Here is a 20,606-nt window from a genome sequence, read left to right as displayed (position 1 = left end):
ATTAATAGGGGTGCCCAAACTTTTTCATATGACTGTACCCTGTACCAGTAATCAGCCATATCCTGTTTCAGTGATGCTGGCCCTTTAAGAAGAGGTGAGTGAGCGCGCCCGCGCCCTAATGCACATGCGCGAGGCCCGAGTGCCGGAGACCAGTGCAGGAAGCCGAGAAGGAGGTGGAGGAGATGCAGAGGAGCCAGGCACAGAGTCCTGGGTCGCAGCGGGACGCCAGGACCGGCGGACGGGCGGCATGGAGAACGCACAGGAGGGGAAGCGAGAGGAGCAGCCGCGGACAGGGGGACCGGACAGGTGAGTGACAGGTGACGCCGGGATCCCGGGAGCGTGACAGCTACAAAGTATTAACTTGAAGGGGACGAATAATATTGCACGCCCCACTTTTATATTTTGTTTTTTTTTATAAAGTTTAAAATAAGCAATAAACTTTGTTCTACTTCACAATTGTGTCCCACTTGTTGTTGATTCTTCACCATAACATTAAAATTTTTATCTTTATGTTTGAAGCCTGAAATGTGGGAAAAGGTTGAAAAATTCAAGGGGGCCGAATACTTTCGCAAGGCACTGTGTTACACTCTTTTTGGAAAGCGATTTCAGTAGTACAACACCTTTTTGTTCGGATGAATTCTCCTGTAGGAATATTATTAAGAACATGTCTTGGATGACAACTATTAGCGTGGAGGAGTGAGATACCAGCAGATGTTTTTCTGAAAATATTACAATCAATTTTGTGCATATGTAAATTTACTGAAAATTTTACATCCAGAAAAGAAATGTCCTTTTTATTATATTCACAAGTGATTTTTAGATTGTATGGATTATTGTTAACATAAAACATAACTCCATCAATATCCTATTCTTCTACTTTCCAAATAATTATAACATCATCTATAAACCTGAGAAAAATAGAGATATTCACAATAAATGGATTCCTCTCTGAAAAAATATACTCCTCCTCCCACCACGCAAGAAAAATGTTTGGATGAGATGGTGAAAATCTTGCACCCATCGCACAACCTCGTACCTGGATGTAAAAATTTCCCAAAAACATGAAAAAATTGTTTTTTAATATATTAGTAACCTCAACAATAAAATATTGCAAATCAGTTGAGTAATTGCTGTACTTATGAAGTGAATGTTTTAATGCCAAAATAGCGAGGTCATGAGGAATGGAGATATACAGACTTTGTATGTCACATGTCACCCAGCTATATTCTTCCTTCCAAGTAAAATCTGAAAAGATGTTGAATAAATATTTTGTATCACGTATATAGCTGGGTGATAAATGAGACAGAGTCTGCAACCTCATGTCTAACCATTCTGAAAAGTGCTTCAATAAGGAACCTATGCCAGACACAATAGGTCTAAAGCTACGAGGGAATAAACCTTTATGAGTCTTGGGTAGAGCATGGAGTAGTGGTATTAGGGGAAACTTGGGATTGAGAAATTCACTTTGTTTCTTATTGATAATACCGAAATATAACCCCTCATCCAAAAGACTCTCCAACGAAGTTCTAATAAAGTTGGTGGGATCATGTCATTTTTCTATATGTTGAATCCTCACTTAACGTTAATGAGCGCTTTCTCATAAAGGCCTGTGTCTAAAACAACAATGGAACCACCTTATCTTTGTTTCTTATAGTAATGTTCACATTATCCCGCATTGCCTCCAGAACAGATCGTTCGCAAACAGACATGTTAGGATGGATGTTTTTCTTTATTTTAGACTAGCTGTACTACCCGGCTTCACCCGGGTTAATAACTGCTGTTAACAAATTTGGCATGCATTCACGTGCAGTCTTGAAAAGTTCAACATATGGATTGTTGGAGTGAAGGAACTGCTGCAAAATAGTGACAATATCAAGGCGAGTGTTAGGAATTAAAGAGCATCTCCACTGAGCCTTTACTTCTGCATTTCCCATGAAGAAGAGTTGAAGAAATTGAGGTTCTTCTCCTTGTAATAAAAGCAGTGACCCAATTGAGTGGTAAACCTGTCCTTGAACTTTACATGTGGGCATAAATCCTGTTGTAAACATTTCTTTTGTTGCACCAAATTATGTCATTTGGAAGCAGGAGTTGTACTTCCTAATGTTGTCCAAGCAATGCTTTGATATTGTACTGGTACCTGTCATCAGAGACTTTAGGGGATCTGGTGGTGACAGGAGAGGTGGAAGTTTTATCTTGCCATATGCACAGCATAAACCTGACGATTCATCTTTCCATTTCAGGGCACTGCAGTACATGCAAACCACATCCATTTTTCCTTTCTGAACTTTAGGATGATCCTGATAGTTTATGTCTGACTGGTAACAAAAGGCAGCATGTTTCAAATCTCCAACCATTTCCTGTGCCCTGGTGGAAGAAATAGCAATTTTCTTAGTGGCAAGTCGGCCTTCTCTCTGCTCAGATGACTCATTGGCCCTTGAGGAAGCAGCTATTCTCTTATCTGCAAGCCTTGCTTCCCTCTCCTCAGAAAGTTCATTGGCCCTTGAGGAAGCAGCTCTTGTTTTCATGTCTGCAAGCCTCGCTTCCCTCTCCTCAGAAAGTTCATTGGCCCTTGAGGAAGCAGCTCTTGTTCTCTTGTCTGCAAGCCTCACTTCCCTCTCCTCAGAAAGTTCATTGGCTCTTGAGGAAGCAGCTGCTGTTCTGTGTGTCAGCCTTGTTTCTTGGTCTTCACATTTTTCATTGGGTCGTAATGCAGCTTTTCTTTTCCCATCAACTGACATTCGTGCCAAGGAATTCCTTTTCTTATGAGGCATTATTGTGGTAAAAATAGTCTGTAACTGACAGTTTCTATATCCTCTCACATAGAGGTAATGTGACTGACATCAGTCTTTCCACCAACACACCCTAACCGACATCCTATTACCTCACACAAGCTTTGTTATACTGAGAATGTCCTTTGTTGCCTATATTAACCAATCAGAGCTCAGATTAATTAACTGTAGCAAAATAGAAGCTGAGCTGTGATTGGTTGCTATTGGCAGCCTGATAAATACTCAGGCAACAGAAAGCCCTCCCCCCTGACAGTATATATTAGCTCACACATACACATAATAGACAGGTCATGTGACTGACAGCTGCCGTATTTCTTATGTGGTACATTTGTTGTTCTTGTAGTTTGGCTGCTTATTAATCAGATTTTTATTTTTGAAGGATAATACCAGACTTGTGTGTGTTTTAGGGCGCTTATGTGGCGAGGTTGGTATATGTGTGGTGAAATGTGTGCTAAGGGTGGTATATGTATTCAAGCACGTGATAGTGTGTGGCGCATTTTGTGTGTGTGTTCATATCCCCGATTGTGGTGAGTATCCTATATCGGGGCCCCACCTAGCAACTGTACGGTATATACTCTTTGGCGCCATCGCTCTCATTCTTTAAGTCCCGCTTGTTCACATCTGGCAGCTGTCAATTTGCCTCCAACACTTCTCGTTTCACTTTTTCCCCATTATGTAGATCGCTTTCTTTTTTCTTTGTGTTTTTCTGAAACTTGGCTTGTGAGTTTTTTGCACTCCCCATTTGAGTATCCTGTGAATTAGCGGCTAACATAAATGCGTCTCCTAACCATGGCACATGAATGATTTGTTTTACCGCATGTTTTTAACATGAATAAAGCCAAGAAATTTTATAACATGGATGTGGATGCTGGAAACAATTTTTTCTTCTAGTGGTCGCCATGCCTCAACTAGTCTGCCCCTCCTGTATAGCCAGTGGTCGCCATGCCTCAACTAGTCTGCCCCTCCTGTAAAGCCAGTGGTCGCCATGCCTCAACTAGTCTGCCCCTCCTGTAAAGCCAGTGGTCGCCATGCCTCAACTAGTCTGCACCTCCTGTAAAGCCAGTGGTCGCCATGCCCAAACTAGTTTGCCCCTCCTGTATAGCCAGTGGTCACCATGCCTCAACTAGTCTGCCCCTCCTGTATAGCCAGTGGTCGCCATGCCCTAGCTAGTCTGCTCCTCCTGTATAGCCAGTGGTCATCATGTCCTAACTAGTCTGCCCCTCCTGTATAGCCAGTGATCACCATGCCTCAACTAGTCTGCCCCTCCTGTATAGCCAGTGGTCGCCATGCCTCTACTAGTCTGCCCCTCCTGGATAGCCAGTGGTCGCCATGCCTCTACTAGTCTGCCCCTCCTGTATAGCCAGTGGTCGCTATGCCCTAGTCTGCACCTTTTGTATAGCCAGTGGTCACCATGTCCTAACTAGTCTGCCCCTCCTGTATAGCCAGTGATCACCATGCCCTAACTAGTTTGCACCTCCTGTATAGCCAGTGGTCACCATGCCTCAACTAGTCTGCTCCTCCTGTATAGCCAGTGGTCACCATGCCCTAGCTAGTCTGCTCCTCCTGTATAGCCAGTGGTCACCATGTCCTAACTAGTCTGCCTCTCCTGTATAGCCAGTGATCACCATGCCTCAACTAGTCTGCCCCTCCTGTATAGCCAGTGGTCACCATGCCTCAACTAGTCTGCCCCTCCTGTATAGCCAGTGGTCATCATGTCCTAACTAGTCTGCCCCTCCTGTATAGCCAGTGATCACCATGCCTCAACTAGTCTGCCCCTCCTGTATAGCCAGTGGTCGCCATGCCTCTACTAGTCTGCCCCTCCTGGATAGCCAGTGGTCGCCATGCCTCTACTAGTCTGCCCCTCCTGTATAGCCAGTGGTCGCTATGCCCTAGTCTGCACCTTTTGTATAGCCAGTGGTCACCATGTCCTAACTAGTCTGCCCCTCCTGTATAGCCAGTGATCACCATGCCCTAACTAGTTTGCACCTCCTGTATAGCCAGTGGTCACCATGCCTCAACTAGTCTGCTCCTCCTGTATAGCCAGTGGTCACCATGCCCTAGCTAGTCTGCTCCTCCTGTATAGCCAGTGGTCACCATGTCCTAACTAGTCTGCCTCTCCTGTATAGCCAGTGATCACCATGCCTCAACTAGTCTGCCCCTCCTGTATAGCCAGTGGTCACCATGCCTCTACTAGTCTGCCCCTCCTGGATAGCCAGTGGTCGCCATGCCTCTACTAGTCTGCCCCTCCTGTATAGCCAGTGGTCGCCATGCCCTAGTCTGCACCTTCTGTATAGCCAGTGGTCACCATGTCCTAACTAGTCTGCCCCTCCTGTATAGCCAGTGATCACCATGCCCTAACTAGTCTGCTCCTCCTGTATAGCCAGTGGTCGCCGTGCCCCAACTAGTCTGCTCCTCCTGTATAGTCAGTGGTCGCTGTGCCCTAACTAGTCTGCTCCTCCTGCATAGCTAGTGGTTGCCATGCCCTAATTAGTCTGCTCCTCCTGTATAGCCAGTGGTTGCCATGCCCTAATTAGTCTGCACCTTCTGTATAGCCAGTGGTTGCCATGTCCTAATTAGTCTGCCCCTCCTGTATAGCCTGTGATCACCATGCCCTAACTAGTCTGCCCCTCCCGTATAGCCAGTGGTCGCCGTGCCTCAACTAGTCTGCTCCTCCTGTATAGCCAGTGGTCGCTGTGCCCTAACTAGTCTGCTCCTCCTGTATAGCCAGTGGTCGCCGTGCCCTAATTAGTCTGCTCCTCCTGTATAGCCAGTGGTTGCCATGCCCTAATTAGTCTGCACCTTCTGTATAGCCAGTGGTTGCCATGTCCTAATTAGTCTGCCCCTCCTGTATAGCCTGTGATCACCATGCCCTAACTAGTCTGCCCCTCCCGTATAGCCAGTGGTCGCCGTGCCCCAACTAGTCTGCTCCTCCTGTATAGCCAGTGGTCGCTGTGCCCTAACTAGTCTGCTCCTCCTGTATAGCCAGTGGTTGCCGTGCCCTAATTAGTCTGCTCCTCCTGTATAGCCAGTGGTTGCCATGCCCTAATTAGTCTGCACCTTCTGTATAGCCAGTGGTCGCCATGTCCTAACTAGTCTGTCCCTCCTGTATGGCCAATGATCACCATGCCCTAACTAGTCTTCCCCTCCTGTATAGCCAGTTTTCGCCATTCCCTAACTAGTCTGCACCTCTTGTATAGCCAGTGGTCGTCATGCCCTAATTAGTCTGCCCCTTCTGTATAACCAGCTTTTGCCATTCCCTAACTAGTCTGCCCCCCTATATAGCCAGTGGTCGCCATGCCTCTACTAGTCTGTCCCTCCTGTATAGCCAGCGGTTGCTATGCCTCAACTAGCCTGCCCCTCTTGTATAGCTAGTGGTCGCCATGCCTCAACTAGTCCGCCCCTCCTGTATAGCCAGTGGTCGCCATACCTCAACTAATCTGCCCCTCCTGTATAGCCAGTGGTCGCCATGCCCTAATTAGTCTGCACCTTCTCTATAGCCAGTGGTTGCCATGTCCTAACTAGTCTGCACCTTCTGTATAGCCAGTGGTCGCCGTGCCCTAACTAGTCTGCTCCTCCTGTATAGCCAGTGGTCGCCATGCCCTAATTAGTCTGCACCTTCTGTATAGCCAGTGGTTGCCATGTCCTAACTAGTCTGCACCTTCTGTATAGCCAGTGGTCGCCATGCCCTAGTCTGCACCTTCTGTATAGCCAGTGGTCACCATGTCCTAACTAGTCTGCCCCTCCTGTATAGCCAGTGATCACCATGCCTCAACTAGTCTGCCCCTGCTGTATAACCAGTGTTCGCCATGCCCTAATTAGTCTGCACCTTCTGTATAGCCGGTGGTTGCCATGTCCTAACTAGTCTGCACCTTCTGTATAGCCAGTGGTCGCCATGTCCTAATTAGTCTGCACCTCCTGTATAGCCAGTGATCACCATGCCTCAACTAGTCTGCTCCTCCTGTATAGCCAGTGGTCACCATGCCTCAACTAGTCTGCCCCTCCTGTATAGCCAGTGGTCGCCATGCCCTAGCTAGTCTGCTCCTCCTGTATAGCCAGTGGTCATCATGTCCTAACTAGTCTGCCCCTCCTGTATAGCCAGTGATCACCATGCCTCAACTAGTCTGCCCCTCCTGTATAGCCAGTGGTCGCCATGCCTCTACTAGTCTGCCCCTCCTGGATAGCCAGTGGTCGCCATGCCTCTACTAGTCTGCCCCTCCTGTATAGCCAGTGGTCGCTATGCCCTAGTCTGCACCTTTTGTATAGCCAGTGGTCACCATGTCCTAACTAGTCTGCCCCTCCTGTATAGCCAGTGATCACCATGCCCTAACTAGTTTGCACCTCCTGTATAGCCAGTGGTCACCATGCCTCAACTAGTCTGCTCCTCCTGTATAGCCAGTGGTCACCATGCCCTAGCTAGTCTGCTCCTCCTGTATAGCCAGTGGTCACCATGTCCTAACTAGTCTGCCTCTCCTGTATAGCCAGTGATCACCATGCCTCAACTAGTCTGCCCCTCCTGTATAGCCAGTGGTCACCATGCCTCTACTAGTCTGCCCCTCCTGGATAGCCAGTGGTCGCCATGCCTCTACTAGTCTGCCCCTCCTGTATAGCCAGTGGTCGCCATGCCCTAGTCTGCACCTTCTGTATAGCCAGTGGTCACCATGTCCTAACTAGTCTGCCCCTCCTGTATAGCCAGTGATCACCATGCCCTAACTAGTCTGCACCTCCTGTATAGCCAGTGGTCACCATGCCTCAACTAGTCTGCTCCTCCTGTATAGCCAGTGGTCACCATGCCTCAACTAGTCTGCCCCTCCTGTATAGCCAGTGGTCGCCATGCCCTAACTAGTCTGCCTCTCCTGTATAGCCAGTGATCACCATGCCTCAACTACTCTGCCCCTCCTGTATAGCCAGTGGTCACCATGCCTCTACTAGTCTGCCCCTCCTGGATAGCCAGTGGTCGCCATGCCTCTACTAGTCTGCCCCTCCTGTATAGCCAGTGGTCGCCATGCCCTAGTCTGCACCTTCTGTATAGCCAGTGGTCGCCATCTCCTAACTAGTCTGCCCCTCCTGTATAGCCAGTGATCACCATGCCTCAACTAGTCTGCCCCTCCTGTATAGCCAGTGATCACCATGCCTCAACTAATCTGCCCCTCCTGTATAGCCAGTGGTCGCCATGCCTCTACTAGTCTGCCCCTTCTGTATAGCCAGTGGTCGCCATGCCTCAACTAGTCTGCTCCTCCTGTATAGCCAGTGGTCGCCATGCCTCAACTAATCTGCCCCTCCTGTATAGCCAGTGGTCGCCATGCCTCTACTAGTCTGCTCCTCCTGTATAGCCAGTGGTCGCCATGCCTCAACTAATCTGCCCCTCCTGTATAGCCAGTGGTCGCCATGCCTCTACTAGTCTGCCCCTCCTGGATAGCCAGTGGTCGCCATGCCTCTACTAGTCTGCCCCTCCTGTATAGCCAGTGGTCGCCATGCCCTAGTCTGCACCTTCTGTATAGCCAGTGGTCGCCATCTCCTAACTAGTCTGCCCCTCCTGTATAGCCAGTGGTCGCCATGCCTCAACTAGTCTGCTCCTCCTGTATAGCTAGTGGTCGCCATGCCTCAACTAATCTGCCCCTCCTGTATAGCCAGTGGTCGCCATGCCTCAACTAATCTGTCCCTCCTGTATAGCCAGTGGTCGCCATGCCTCTACTAGTCTGCCCCTCCTGGATAGCCAGTGGTCGCCATGCCTCTACTAGTCTGCCCCTCCTGTATAGCCAGTGATCACCATGCCTCTACTAGTCTGCCCCTCCTGTATAGCCAGTGGTTGCCATGCCTCAACTAGTCTGCTCCTCCTGTATAGCTAGTGGTCGCCATGCCTCAACTAATCTGCCCCTCCTGTATAGCCAGTGGTCGCAGTGCCCTAATTAGTCTGCCCCTCCTGTATAGCCAGTGGTCACCATGTCCTAACTAGTCTGCCCCTCCTGTATAGCCAGTGGACGCCATGCCTCTACTAGTCTGCCCCTCCTGGATAGCCAGTGGACGCCATGCCTCTACTAGTCCGCCCCTCCTGTATAGCCAGTGATCACCATGCCTCAACTAATCTGCCCCTCCTGTATAGCCAGTGGTCGACATGCCTCTACTAGTCTGCTCCTCCTGTATAGCCAGTGGTCGCCATGCCCTAGTCTGCACCTTCTGTATAGCCAGTGGTCGCCATCTCCTAACTAGGCTGCCCCTCCTGTATAGCCAGTGGTCGCCATGCCTCAACTAGTCTGCCCCTCCTGTATAGCCAGTGGTCGCCATGCCTCAACTAATCTGCCCCTCCTGTATAGCCAGTGGTCGCCATGCCTCAACTAGTCTGCCCGTCCTGTATAGCCAGTGGTCGCCATGCCTCTACTAGTCTGCCCCTCCTGTATAGCCAGTGGTCACAATGATGCCTCTACTAGTCTGCCCCTCCTGTATAGCCAGTGGTCACAATGATGCCTCTACTAGTCTGCCCCTCCTGTATAGCCAGTGCCAGCCATGCTCTGGAGGGAATCACTCCCTTCTCCCAGTACTGTTGCTCTGCATTTCGCTGTGCCCAGAGGCCGTACTCAAGCCACGCCCCATACTACTTCATTTTCCCTGAAAACTACACTTCCCATTAAACCCCGCGGTATCCCCCGGAACAAGCTTGCACTGAGGGGGTGACTTCCGGCCCTGCTACTTCCGGCCCGGAAGAGCTGTGTCAGGGTGCAGGAATAGGGCAAGATGGCGACAGCGGCTGTGATCGAGTTCCAGAGAGCGCAAGAAATGCTGGTGACAGACCGGGCGGCGAGTATAGACATCCTGCAGTCTATAGGTGAGCGGGGCCGGCCGGGGAGCCGGGGGCAGTGCCGGCTGTGTGTGCGGGGAGCGTGGAGCCCACACTGCTGACTGTGTGCCATTGTTATACATGGGGCAGCTCGTGTATGGGATGGAGAGGAGCCGGGGCGCACGGCATCCCCGGGGTCCGCACTGGTGTGTGTATGTATACATGTGTATATGTCCCATACATATATACCGGCACCGTTCAGCCATGTGTAGCCGGGCCTCGTCATCGCTGTGCTCAGGGGTGCACTGGGGGCTGCAGTCAGGTTTCCTGCCCATTGTAATGAATGGTGATAACTGTATAATGGTTTACATCCCCACCAGCCTTGTGTCTGGCTCTGCCCGATCTCTGCTGTCAGGTGATGGCACCTTCTGATTTCCATCCAAAGGTTATAAACCTGTTAGAGGGTTAATGGCTCCCATAGTTACAGGGGATCTCCGGCATAGGGTACTGATAGGCCATCCTTGGACGGGCTGGGGTCCGGCACCCTCGCCCGTCCGCTGGGGTCCGGCTCCCTCGCCCGTCCGCTGGGGTCCGGCTCCCTCGCCCGTCCGCTGGGGTCCGGCTCCCTCGCCCGTCCGCTGGGGTCCGGCTCCCTCGCCCGTCCGCTGGGGTCCGGCTCCCTCGCCCGTCCGCTGGGGTCCGGCTCCCTCGCCCGTCCGCTGGGGTCCGGCACCCTCGCCCGTCCGCTGGGGTCCGGCTCCCTCGCCCGTCCGCTGGGGTCCGGCTCCCTCGCCCGTCCGCTGGGGTCCGGCACCCTCGCCCGTCCGCTGGGGTCCGGCACCCTCGCCCGTCCGCTGGGGTCCGGCACCCTCGCCCGTCCGCTGGGGTCCGCTCTTACCGCAGCTACGGTAGGTATAAACATTGACGGAGAATGGATCAAGACGAGCCTGTGCTAAATGACCCAGAAGAACAGATCATCCCTCCTCCGTGCGTCATCCGTATTTCTTCTATGTCATTCGATTCTCACAAATCTTGTAATAAATAAGACAAATAGTTTCCTATTTTAAGAGATCAGTGAAAAACGCATGACATATGGCTGGTATCCAGTGTATGATCAATGTTTGTTCATCCATTCACTTATAATGGGCCAGTCTGACCTGAAATATGGATCAAAAAGCTCATGCTACAATTTCAATTTCTTCTATTTTTTTTTCTTCTTACATGCAGACCAAATAAATAAATAAATCTTTATTTTTATATAGCGTTAACATATTCCGCAGCGCTTTACATACATTAGGAACACTGTCCCCATTGGGGCTCACAATCTAGAGTCCCTATCTGTAGGTCTTTGGAGTGTGGGAAGAAGCCGGAGTACCCAGAGGAAACCCACGCAAACACGGGGAGAACAGACAAACTCCTTGCAGATGGTGTCCTTGGTGGGATTCGAACCCAGGACCCCAGCTCTGCAAGACTGCAGTGCTAACCACTGAGCCACCCAGACCATAGTGATGAGCGGGCTCTACCATGCTCGGGTGCTCGCAATGAGCAGTCGGACGCTTGGAAGGGTGCAACTCAAGTATAATGGAAGTCAGTGGGAATGCAAACATTTGTCTGGAAGAGTTCTCTAAAAAAATACTCATTTCCCATTGACTTCCATTATACTCACTACTTGAGTCGTGCCTATCCGAGCATCCGACTTCTTGCTACGAGTATCGAGCACCCGAGCATGGTAGTGCTTACTCTTTACTAGTTATAACATTCATGTGCACTGCTACATTGACTTGCATTGGTCCTAATACTGCCTTTGTTGCACATGGACCGATACACCAGTCTGAACGAGCGCTAATGTGTAGTGGCAGGTGCTGCAGACCTGGGCATAGGAGCTGATCTCTATCGCTATACACTGAATAAAGATGTACAGCGCTGCTCTGCTCAGTGTTTTCATCCAGCCGCTGCCAGAGGTAATGACGGACGACTGGTGGGGCTACAAGATGGACACCCACCGATATAGTGAGTTAAGTGTTCTGACGATGGGTGGTCAGTATCAGGTCACCATTTAGCACTGGATTCACCTGCACTGATACATCGTGACCAACAGAACAGATCTGCTCTTAGATCTTCACCCTGATTACAAGTGAAGCAGATCCTCAGCTGTGAGGCTCTGTTCACATTTCCAGTTTTCTGTTATGTCATAGTCAGAGGACCGAAAATAACGCAGGCCGAACCACGTTGACGAGTCCATCTGACTTTATCCTGTAGTTTTTTTTGTTTTTTTTCATTCCCCGTAAAATGCAGAACACACCAAGATTCACCACTTTTTTTTCCCTCCGGCAAATATCATGGAGTCTGATGATGGCTCAGTCCCAGGTGTGAACGGAGCCCAGGACGTTTTACATCTGTTCTGGTTTTCTGCCTCGAGATTAGCACGAATGTTTCTTGGCTGCGATCAGAGATCTCTGCAATGATCGTAATTGACTTTATTATTTATGGGTTAAAATAACAAATATATTAAGTTATTTCATAGACGTAACTGCAAGTATCACAATCTGGACCTCGTTATATGGACAATTCCAGAGGAAGCAGCTGCCTTGTTATCCATAGCAACCAGTTAGATCCTATTATACTGAAATATATCATTGGGGTTGCTATGGAGAACAAGGACCCTAATGGTGACAAGTGTAACATTCCCCAGGCTTCAGTTGCGTATACTGTCGCCCACACCAACCAGTCTGCTGACAACTGTTTTTTTGCAGTGATGTGATTGGTTGATATGGCAATTATATGATCCAAGTGGCCTTTTTTGAGTTATCTACATGGTGGGATTATATTGGATAATAGGAGTCGCAGTTTTTGGACCCTCTGTAATGGTGACAGACGTTCCTGGCTGTGGGACAAGCTAGCCCCTTCCCAACACATATGATCTGTAGCTGATTGGGTATTTTCTATAACACCCCAAATTTTGAACCAGGTGAAAAGGGGTTAACAAAGGACAAAACATTCTTAGAATGTTCTGGAATTAAAAATGAATGTAACTTAATATGTTAATTCTGAAATCAGCAGTGATGTCACTTTTTGACCCCCTCTTTTGGTCCAGGCGTCCCCTCGTGCATGTTTCTTCCAGTACACTTCTGTGTTAGGGTACACTTCTGTGTTAGGGTACACTTCTGTGTTAGGGTACACTTCTGTGTTAGGGTACACTTCTGTGTTAGGGTACACTTCTGTGTTAGGGTACACTTCTGTGTTAGGGTACACTTCTGTGTTAGGGTACACTTCTGTGTTAGGGTACACTTCTGTGTTAGGGTACACTTCTGTGTTAGGGTACACTTCTGTGTTAGGGTACACTTCTGTGTTAGGGTACACTTCTGTGTTAGGGTACACTTCTGTGTTAGGGTACACTTCTGTGTTAGGGTACACTTCTGTGTTAGGGTACACTTCTGTGTTAGGGTACACTTCTGTGTTAGGGTACACTTCTGTGTTAGGGTACACTTCTGTGTTAGGGATAAGAGGCTGGCGTTCAGGCAGAGGTCATTATCTATAACACCCATGACCGAGAAGGGGGCTGGCTAGCTAATGGACTCAGCCTGACTACCAACCCCCACCTCATGTCAGTAATGTTCTGGAAGGGAGTTGGCTTATATTATGAACTGAGCCTGTCTGCCAACCTCATCATCCTCATGTGTCATTGAAATTGTGGAAGGAGGCTTGTAAGCTGAGCCAACCCCATCCTCGTGTGTCATTGATGTTGGAGAAGGAGGCTCATAAGCACAGCCATCCCCCTTCTGTCTTAGCTGATGCAGATAGAGGAGATGGCCTGTTAATTTAACTGAGCCTGACCACTTGCACCTTTCCTGCATGTTACACACAGATGGGGAAAAATACCTTAAAAACACAATTAATTGAATCTTAATTAACCCTGCTGTTCTGTTTGGTCAAAAATGACCGAATTTGAAATGTTTTTTTTTTGTTTACGTGTTTCAAAAATAACCGTAACACACGAACAAAACAGCAGGTTAAAAAAAAACACACGTTAGAGTAAAATAACCACAAAATAGAAAAAGCTCAACAGACTTAAAAATGTGTCAGAGTATAGGATTGCACCAGTAATCTAAGCATATGAACAAGGGCGACTATTCCAGTAATGAGCAGCCAATGGACGTGCACCCCCCCCTAAAAAAATGGGACTATAGAATAATGTAGGTGGTATTGCGACAAAATTAAAGTGGTTGTTCACTACTAGGCAAACTCCTTCTTAATCACCATGTTTGCTCCATTTAAAATAAAACTGGTTCTACTCGCCTACTGTGCTATTACAGTGGTGTTGGCACTCGCTCTCCCGGGGCTCACATGACGCTGTTATATCAGGAGAGCCCTGTGCCTGATCACCGCCGGCTTCTCATCGCCTTCTGACGTATCGAACATAAAGAGAAAGTCAGAACTGCGGCTGCCTCTCACTTCCTACTGACATTTTGATACATCCAAAGGTGGGAGGAAAGAAGCCGGCGGTGATTGTGTGCAGGGCTCTCGTGATATAACAATGTCATGTGAGCCCCTGGAGAGCAAGTGCCAACACTGCTGGATTTGCTTAAAGGGGACCTGTCACCAGTTTTTTGGCATATAAGCTGCGGCCACCACCACCGGGCTCATATATACAGCATTCTAACATGCTGGATATAAGAGCCCAGGCCGGGGGTATAACATAAAAAACACTTTATAATACTTACCTAACGGTCGCGCTGTGGGCCTTATGGGCGTCTCCGTTGTCTGGTGCCGGTGCCTCCTCTTTCGGCCATCTTTGTTCTCCTTCTTCTCTAGCTGCGGTGCATGACGGGTCTGACATCATCCACACTCGCCGGCATTCAGGTCCTGAGCAGGGCAGATCAAAGTATTGTAGTGTGCCTGCGAAGGAACGGTGAGTGTGTATGACGTAGTATGCATCATGCACCCAGGCTTCAGAAAGAGGACGAAGATGGCCGAAAGAGGCAGCACCAACACCGGACAACCGAGATGCCCATATGGCCCACAGCGTGACTGTTAAGTATTATAAAGTGTTTTTTAAGTTCTCACAGCGGCCTGTGCTCTTATTATATACAGAATGTTAGAATACAGTATATAAGAGCCTGGTGGTGGTGGCCGCAGCTTATAGGCCAAAAAAGTGGTCCCCTTAACAACAAGCTATGGCCCCCTTAACAGGTTCCCTTTAATTCGGACAAGTGCAATCCGATGATAAATGCAGACTGCACTTCCACCAGTGTTAGGCTATGTGCCCACGGGGGAAAGTGTCCTGTGGATATATCCGCAGAACATTCCGCAGGAGCTCCCAGAAAACCGCAGCACAACTTTGTCTGTTTCAATGCTGCGGTTGTATTGCGGAATGTCCTGCGGACACGCTGCATTGAGGATACAGGACCCTGGCTCCAGCACTGCATCCTCAATGCAGAACAAGTGCTGCAGTGATCGGGGCGTTCATACTTGCCTCCATCACACAGCACTTCTCTCAGTCTCCGGCTGTGTTTACACTGTGAAGGAGGAGGTGGGCGGGCCTGAACGAGCTTCGGCTGTCACATGACCGGAGCTCGTGCAGGCCCCGCCCACCTCCTCCTTCCTGCTCCTGTGCACCAAGGGAAAATTTACCGGGTGTCTGCTATCAAGGCAGGTAAGTATGGGACCAAGGCAGGGGATTTCCGCAGGTAATGCCGCAGGAATAATTGACATGCAGTTATGTGCAGCTGCGGGACATCCGCAGTATATTCCGCAACCGCACATTCCGCAACGTGGACGCAGACACTCCCCATGTCCCATAGGATAACATGGGGAGTGTCTGTACATGCTGAAACCTGAGGATTTATCTGGAAAATCCAGATCAATCCGGAGGTTTTCCGCGGCAAAATCCGCAGAAGCAAGCTCTCGTGGGCACAGGGCCTTAGTCAATGAGACAGTGTCTATCTGCAAGTTTTTCCTCAGCTGTAATCGGGGAAAAAAATGAAAAAAATCGCAGCATGTTGCGTATGGCTGTGTATATAGGCTGAGACTCGCCAGTGCAAGTCTATGGGTGCGAGGCTGCACACGGACCATCCTTATGCCGACTGATTTTTATGGGTACATGACCTTTCTGTAGCACAGAACACTGTAAATGGTCCTGTAAATGATTGTAGAATAATAGCTGCTGAGAATAAAACGCATGTCATACAGATGGCTTATGGATGCTAGGGGAGAAAAAATAATCGCACACTCGCATGGCCTATGGAATACAAAACAGATTTCACTGGTAGAGCTCTTCTAGATGAAAATCGGTACAGTTTTTATTTTTTCATACGCAAGTGGGAACGAGGCCTAACTGTAACGGGGGCAAACGTAGACATTGAGGAGTTGTCCTAGTAATGGACAATGCCTTTAACCTCTCATTCTCCCCAAATAGCAGTCCATTGGACCCCAAGCACCTTGCTATGGCACGTGTAGTCGATGCCACTTCTCGCGATGCCCTTTGGAGGATGGAGGGGCGTACGAACTGGGAAGCTACTGAAACACTCTTACCTACTTCCATACTTGTGTAAATATGACAAACAGCAACTCACTTGGGGTCCAATAGACTCCAGGCAACTGATTAAAAGTTAACATATATAGATAACCTATAGTGCCATACATTAAAATGTCCTAATATTCCCCATACACATCCCTGCCTTACCGCAGGGGTTGGCACTCTATAAGTGGAAATAACGCCTCTGCTCACCGTAGGCTCGCTCCATTATGCCCAGGTACGCCCTATTTAACTTAGAAATACATAACACAAGACGTAGGGGTGAGAATGAGAAATACCCCAGGTCATAAAAAGGACTTTATCCCGATACAAAAAAGTTCCCCTATTTTCGTTGTACTTAAAAGTAAATATTCAGGTCAAACATATATGTAAAGCCTAGAATCACTATGAAGATAATCAGTGCACCCCTGCTCTATACTGAATGCACACATGTATGGGGGGTATAGATCCCTCTCCTGCACCCGTACATACAACGCTATATATTATGTATGTATAGGATCCTTTAACACCGCAAAACCAGCTCTACCTTAACCTACTGTGTCCTCACCCATCCCTTGTAGACTGTGAGCCCTCGTGGGCAGGGACCTCTATCCTCCTGTACCTGTCTGTGTCTATTGTTTATGATTATTGTACTTGTCCCTATTATGTATACCCCTATCACATGTAAAGCGCCATGGAATAAATGGTGCTATAATAATAGGTGCCCGAGTCTCACATTCCCCCTGAGCAGTAAAAGGTTCCTCAGGAGCTCATGCTGGGGTCTAGCACAGAACCCTCAGAGCCCTAGTCAGATCACTCGAATATGGATCTCATCAGGGGAGTGCACTACAATCACTCTCAGGATGGCTGGCGGGTCTTTGAGGATGTGAGAATGAATGCAGAAGGGAAGCCTCTGGGACCAATGGACCAGCATGGAAATAGGGATAGATTGCATTATTGTAATACAATAAGACATTATCTAGTTGTTCAGACAGAGAACGATCTATGACCCCCCCGACTGCCCCTTTATTTTTCAGGGGCTTCCTCCATGCTCCCCTTCTGTGCAGGCAGAACTCTTACATTCTATGGGGTAAGCTGGAAAAAAGGAAAGTGAAGCTGCTGATTGCAACTAATCACATTACAGAATACATGTAAACAAAGGTCTAGAGAAATGGAACAACCCCCCCCCCCCCCCCCCCCATTTATCACTGGTCAAGCTGTGTGCCTATGGTAGTACTTCCATTCTGTATACAGGGACCATATATCAGTCGGACGCTGAGTCTTTATGCTTTCTTTGTTTGCAGTGAAGCGAGACATTCAGGAGAGCGATGAGGAAGCCGTACGCGTCAAGGAGCAGAGCATCTTGGAGTTGGGTGGGCTCCTGGCCAAGACCGGACAGGCGGCAGGTGAGTTCAGATAAGGCCGATGCACTGTGTTCACCATCTATCATTATTGCACAATCCTCTCCATGTACAGTATGTAGTGCGGCTCATGATTTTTGGCTATGGACAACAAACACCATTTTTCTTCTAAACAGTTTCCATAAAGCACAGCTTTAATTTTACCAAAGTGGATTTCGAAAAGAAAGCTGAGCTGAGATTGGTTGCTATGGGCAACAAAGACCATTTCTCTATTAGACAGCTTTGACAGATGAGGCCTAATGCATTCTTGAAGGACACGACCTAAGCCCCTCTACTCTAACGTGCAGGTCCTATATTAAGAAGACCATTAAAGAAGCTATAAATTGTGTGACCATACGTACACCCACCAAGCATGGGAGCGATGGGCTTGTGGTCCATATGAATGGATTGGTACTGTGTCTGCATCACCACCTCTCCGATCTCTTCTATGCTTCTTTGGGATTGTAGTGCACATGTGGGACCACAGCTCCTAGAGAAAGTGAAAACTGGGGTCAAGACTGCACCCCACCCCACCATTCATACAGAAGACACAGGATCTCCATCGATCATATCTCTCCCTTAATTTATATAGGTTAAAGGGCCTCTGTCAGCGCAAAATGACTGTAGAAACCAAGTACTCGAGCATCATGCTGTGACCAAACATTTATATTCGCCTTCCCACCTGCTTGTTTTCCATCCATTTCTGGATCTAGGAAGATGCTGCTGCACATGAGCGGTTTTCCATATAGCTCTCAGGTTGCGTGGAAGAAAATCGCACAATACGCCAGATTTATGGTGCAAACTAGTGCAGGTACATAGTAGGCATCTCGGCAGTGTGGGCACAGAGGAATGATAGCGGGATAGTGATGGCTGGACTTTCTGATCATTGCTTTGGTTCTGTTCCTTTAAGTTGTGCAACCTCCATGATGTGATGGGTGCAATCTCATCCCATCTATTCCCATCATCCCCTCTTTCCCGACCTCCTTCAGCACTGACATCAGACTGGCAGTCCTCGCATGGAGTCCTAGCTGGGCAGCCCGGTGCCTCAGTGATTAGTGCGGTTACCCTGCAACGCTGAAGTCCTGGGTTACAACTCACACCTAGGACACAATCTGCAAGGAATTTCTATGTTCTTCCCATGTTTCCTTCCACACTCCACAGACATACTGATAGGGCATTTAGACTGTGAGACCCGATGGGGACAGAGATGACTGTAATTTGGAGCTATATAAGGGAGGCAAATGCATAAATAACGGTTAATGTTGTGGTTATGTAAGATTTCATTAGGCTTTTGTGGGAAGAATGGGACATGGTGCCAGAGTATTAAATATTCAGTATTATTAGACAATTCTAACAAAACCTAGAATAAAGTCCGACTCATTGGTGCCTCAGTAAGCCATGTGATATCTCAAATGTGGCGGTGTCTGATGTGAGTGCTGACTGTCAGATACAGGCAAGGTGCTGTATACAATAGACTAGGTACTGCGACGTCATACACCTACCACGTCCTCTCCGAAACTCATGGTATATCCATAGTTGTTTTTTGTGAAGCCCATAGAAGTGTATGGTGAGGGGGGCACATGTCCAGACACTTGTGCAGCCATAGACCCGGTCCATGACTATTGTCTTTTGATGAGACCACATCCTCCTAAAGGTGTTTTTCCCCCTCTAATAAAGTCATATCTAGTTTATCACATTATTATTGCTGGAGGTCCGACCTCTGGGACCACTACAGATTCTGATGATGGAAGTAAATGAGGCAGGTTCTGGGCGTCATTGTTTAGGGGATGCAGCATGATAACGGCAGCCCCTTATTCTCAGAATCCATGAGATCTGTCGTCACCATGCTCATGTTGCTATATTTGTGGGCAGCACAGGGTGGAGGGAGCCAGGTGCTCTGGAGGGATAGCCTAGGTATTGCTGCCCGGACTTACCTTGTGCCCCAGAGGCCAGCTTCTGTTAGCAGCTTACCTAGCCTACAGTGTATTAATGGAAAGCTGACGATCAGTGTGGACCAGGAAGAGCTGAGGATGTGATCTGGTTTAATGTGTTAAATCACAGGTTAACCTGGTGTCCTCTGAGCCCCTACAATAAATTGCTCCGAATTTGAGAAGATCGGATTCCTGACGCTATACATCTGGCACGAATGTTACTGGAAGTCTAATAAGCCAAAGGACATATGGGCATTTAACATCCGATGCGAAACATCAAATGTGTTATGCTAATGACCCCCGCCTTCCGCTGTGCTGCGAGTGTGAGCAGAGTGTAATTATACTGTGATACAATCCTGCGATCTGAGCACAGCTGCGGAGGAGAGGGAGGGACTATTTCCCCCCCCCCATCCCCTCCATTATCAGCTGATGCGTATATTGCACTGCACACCAGGGTCATCCAAGTGCAGTGCGATGATTCTCTTGCACCCATAGACTTGTATGGCTGCGAGTGAAAACGAAAACGGTCCGATTAGGGATGAGAAAAAAAATGGGAGCCACCCCACAGAGTAACGTTGGTCAGAGTAAAATGCGTTTTTTGTTTGTTTGTTTTTTATCGCATTCCACTCGCTCAGTTTTACTTGCCTTGTGTCGTTAACCTAAGGTGGAGTGTGGTAAAAATCCCAAACCCATTTTCCACCTTTCTGATGTCATTGACTTCTTTGTTTCAGAGCTCGGTGGTCTTCTTAAATACGTGCGCCCCTTCTTGAACTCCATTAGTAAGGCCAAAGCAGCCCGTCTTGTGAGATCTCTCCTGGACCTGTTCTTGGACATGGAAGCTGCAACTGGACAGGAGGTGAGAGCGCGGGGTGAACCTTATAGCAAAGTATGTGCATATAATGCATCTTGTGAGGGTTTATCACCACAGGGGGTAAGTGGGCACAAAGTTCAACAGGTTCTACGTAATTCTCTGGTGAATAAGGGATCCTGCTTGTTAGATTTACAATAGGAAGGCGGCCTCAATTCACATCATATCATGGCCAGCTTGGTATACAAAACTCCTGACACTAATGACAAAGGTGGGCTGGCTATGCATCAGCTTCTGCAAGATAACATTAGGATTACATACAGACCATCAAAATTAGTGACTGCCATCATGTATTCTAGTTATGTGCTAGTGATAAATTGGGACCATCATCT

The 20,606-nt window shown here is 48.3% G+C and overlaps 1 protein-coding gene across 1 annotated transcript in view; it reads left to right on the top strand.

Moving 5' to 3' along the window:
• The first annotated feature begins 9,468 nt into the window (after positions 1-9,468).
• The window catches only part of PSMD11 (proteasome 26S subunit, non-ATPase 11), a 93,535-nt gene continuing 82,397 nt past the window's right edge, over positions 9,469-20,606 (top strand). The window contains exons 1-3 of the mRNA XM_075350267.1: positions 9,469-9,609; positions 17,380-17,481; positions 20,138-20,262. Of these exons, the coding sequence (XP_075206382.1) occupies positions 9,519-9,609; positions 17,380-17,481; positions 20,138-20,262 (318 nt within the window). The 5' untranslated portion in view covers positions 9,469-9,518. The remainder of the gene's footprint in view (positions 9,610-17,379; positions 17,482-20,137; positions 20,263-20,606) is intronic.

The sequence above is a fragment of the Anomaloglossus baeobatrachus genome, chromosome 5, assembly GCF_048569485.1.
Source record: "Anomaloglossus baeobatrachus isolate aAnoBae1 chromosome 5, aAnoBae1.hap1, whole genome shotgun sequence".
Classification (NCBI taxonomy): domain Eukaryota; kingdom Metazoa; phylum Chordata; class Amphibia; order Anura; family Aromobatidae; genus Anomaloglossus; species Anomaloglossus baeobatrachus.
The sequence above is the reverse complement of the archived record's forward strand: the minus strand, read 5'-3'. Positions and strand labels throughout refer to the sequence as shown.